This window comes from Suricata suricatta, chromosome 10, assembly GCF_006229205.1.
Source record: "Suricata suricatta isolate VVHF042 chromosome 10, meerkat_22Aug2017_6uvM2_HiC, whole genome shotgun sequence".
NCBI lineage: Eukaryota > Metazoa > Chordata > Mammalia > Carnivora > Herpestidae > Suricata > Suricata suricatta.
The window spans coordinates 4,651,532-4,654,517 of NC_043709.1; the positions used below are offsets into that span (position 1 = coordinate 4,651,532).

The following is a 2,986-nucleotide window of genomic DNA, read 5'->3' on the forward strand; positions in this document are numbered from 1 at the left end:
TCCGTGCTCTCGAGCCCTTTATTGGAATAAATAGCAGCACGCTGTGTGCCCTGCGGGGCACCGCCAAGCCCCCGGCTCGGGAGGAGGTCAGGCTTGCGGTGGGGCGGGCTGGCCGGTGGCACTCAGGACAGGCCTCGGCCCGCCGGCGGCGTCAGCAACACGGCCAGGGTCTTAGTGGCTTTCCTTTCGTATCCAGAAATCCAAGACAGACATTGCTCAGGACAGTTAAAAAGACAAAGGAGGCGAGAAAAGCATTCGGTTCCTTTGAAACACAGCTCTTTGTCACACACGTTAGGACACGGGCACACAGCGGCGGTTGTCAGAGGGGAAGCGAAGCTGCAGGCAGCCTCCCTGTGGCCAGCGGAGGACACAAACAAAGCCACCCGGAGAGGGATTAAAGGTGACCCCGCACTCGGGCCCCCGTCACCTTGAGCTTCTGCCGCTCGGGTGCAAATGATCTTGCTTTGACTTAGTTCCTGTGAGGACCTCCCTTCATGGAAACAGGATTCACTGAAAATGCGGGTCACTTGAGGAAGGGTTCTAGAACCTTCTGGGATTAAGAAAAGTTGCCTTTGCTGCCCGTCACCCCAAGAAGATGCCCCAGCCTGGCAGATCCTGAAACCCACATCCTGACAATATGGCGGCTAGGCCAACGGGGCTGACCTGAGGATGAGCGACCGTCCGGAGTGGGCCCTGCTCTCTCTCACAGCCACACCCCCCCCACCCCCGCCATGTGAATGTCCAGGCCACGCTTTCAACTCCGGTTCTCACTGGACAGGGAAGGGCGGGAAATGAGACGCATACGGCTCGAGGGCCCTTCACGGGGGTGCAGAAGGCACGGCTCTGATCCAGCTTGAATAAAACCAGTTAGGACAGATGACACGTTTTTCTAGAACAGAGTGGTCAGCACCGTGAGGCCAACATGCCTGGGTATAGTTGACCCATATCTTTGCATCCCTCTTCCCCCCCAACTAGAAACACTGAGGGCTTGGTCTGGGCTCCCTGCCCGGGAAAACGGGGCCCCCTGCCCCCCAGGACCATTTCCTCCCGTTCGTGGTGCAGATCCTGCCTGGGCTGAAAACCCCGAGGCTATGTTCTTTCCAAACCCCATGTCCCCCAGCCTGCTGCCCCCACCCTCTCGGCGCCCCGGGCCCTCAGGGATCAGCACACCCTCGCCAAGCCCGCCTGAGAAAGGGGCCGGACCACGGGTCCCCAGGGCCCTGGGTTGCTGGGATCCTACGCGGGTAATGAAGTCAGCTCAGAACCTTCCAGGCTTGGCCATTTTATCAATGTGGATCTTGAATGTCACTGCATCCCGTAGGAAACATGGTAATACTGTTTTAATTACTTGTTTCCCCTGCTGGGAAACCCTCTCCATCCACACAGCAATTCTGAAACCGGCCCCAGCCCGGCACCCGCGGGCCTGAGCCGGGACAGTAAGCTGTTCCTGAGTCAGGGGCACCAGCCTGCGATTTAGTACCAACGGGCCGGCCCGGCAGCGCCCATCGATGGCGGGAAGGGGACACCTAAGGGAAGAGAAGGGCCCGTCCTGCTGGGTAGCAAGGGCCCGGGATGCAGGCTGAGGTGCGGGGGCCCCGGGTGTGGGGTGAGCAGGTGCCTGGAACCCCGCGGAGGAGGCCCTGTTTCCCTCCTGAGCCACAGTGAGCGGGGGACGAGGAGCAGGTGGCCCCGAGTGACCCGGGGGGAGGCCAGCAGGGTTCTAGAAAGCCACACTCGGGAGGAGGGGGAGGAGCACTCCACGTCCCCCCACTAAGGGCTGCGGGGTCCCCCGGAACCCGTATGCCGAAGCTCTCACCCCGAGGGCCCAGAATGTCAGTGTGTTTGGAGACGGGGTCTTGACAGAGGTCAGTACGTTAAAGTGAGGTCGTGTGGGGGCCCCAACCTATCGTGACTGGTGTCTTCAGAAGCGATCAGGACACAGACACTCATAGGGACACGGAGAGGAAGGCTATCTATAAGCCGACAGCGTGACGCTGGACCTCTGGCCTCCGGGCCTGGCACCTGTCTCTGCCGCCTGGGCATGCGGCACTATTTCTGGAAGCCCCTGGCCAGCTGACAGAGCCCCCTTTCTAGAAGTTTAAAAAACACATCTATTCCCAAACAGGGCCTCTGAGATGTATCGAGCAACACTTTAGATGTAGCTCCTGACGGCCCCTTCGGCTGTCACAAAACAAACAAGAAAAGAAGCAGCAGCAGCAGCAGAAGAAAAGAAATCCAGAAATAGCCTCAGCCAAACCTTCCTCCCGCGCCGCAGCGGCCGGGGCATCTGGGTCTTAGATGTTCGTGCAAAAAGCAAATGAAAGAACACTGGTCAAGAAGCGGACCTCCTGTCCCATCGAAAGCTTCGGGGACTTTGCAAGCAGCTTTTAAAACCATAAAATACTTTGTCCTGAAAAGATTTTGCTTCCGAGGAGAGTGAGTGCCCCAATCACTCCGGCAAGTCTCACAGCTCGGCCAGAGCTCCTGCGTTCTCATCGCCGGGGTCGCCGATCGCCGGGTGCAGAGGACGGCAGGGTGCCCCTCCCGTGGGCTGGGGGGTGCAGGGTGCCCAGGGCGGAGCCCCACACAGGAGTGCGGAGCCCCGCATTTCCCAGGATGCTCCCCGCTGCAGAGTGACAGGAATTACACAAAGGGGTTGAGGAGCCATGGCCCAAACAAGGCCACGTGGGGAGGGAATGGGGGGGCTTGGAGGGGAGCCGGCGGGCCGCCCGTCCCGCGCAGAGGTCCCCGCTGCTTTCCGAGGTCACTCGAGGTTCTTGTACTTGGTGAACAGGTTGTAAAGGACCCGGAGGGTGGATTTGAGATCCAGGTTCACCACATCTGCGGAAGGGAACAGAGAGACCGCGCCCGGGGTGAGGGCACCTGACCCGGGGCCGGCGCGCCTGCACGTCCACAGTGGAACGCTGCAGTTGGAAGACCGACAGCCCCCACTTCCAGGAAGCCCTGGGCGGTGCCACCCCAGACA

At 60.3% G+C, this 2,986-nt stretch overlaps 1 protein-coding gene across 1 annotated transcript in view; it reads right to left on the minus strand.

Annotated features, from left to right (window-relative positions):
• The window catches only part of PARVB (parvin beta), a 90,782-nt gene continuing 87,796 nt past the window's right edge, over window positions 1-2,986 (minus strand). The window contains exon 13 of the mRNA XM_029954097.1: window positions 1-2,964. Within this exon, the coding sequence (XP_029809957.1) occupies window positions 2,765-2,964 (200 nt within the window). The 3' untranslated portion in view covers window positions 1-2,764. The remainder of the gene's footprint in view (window positions 2,965-2,986) is intronic.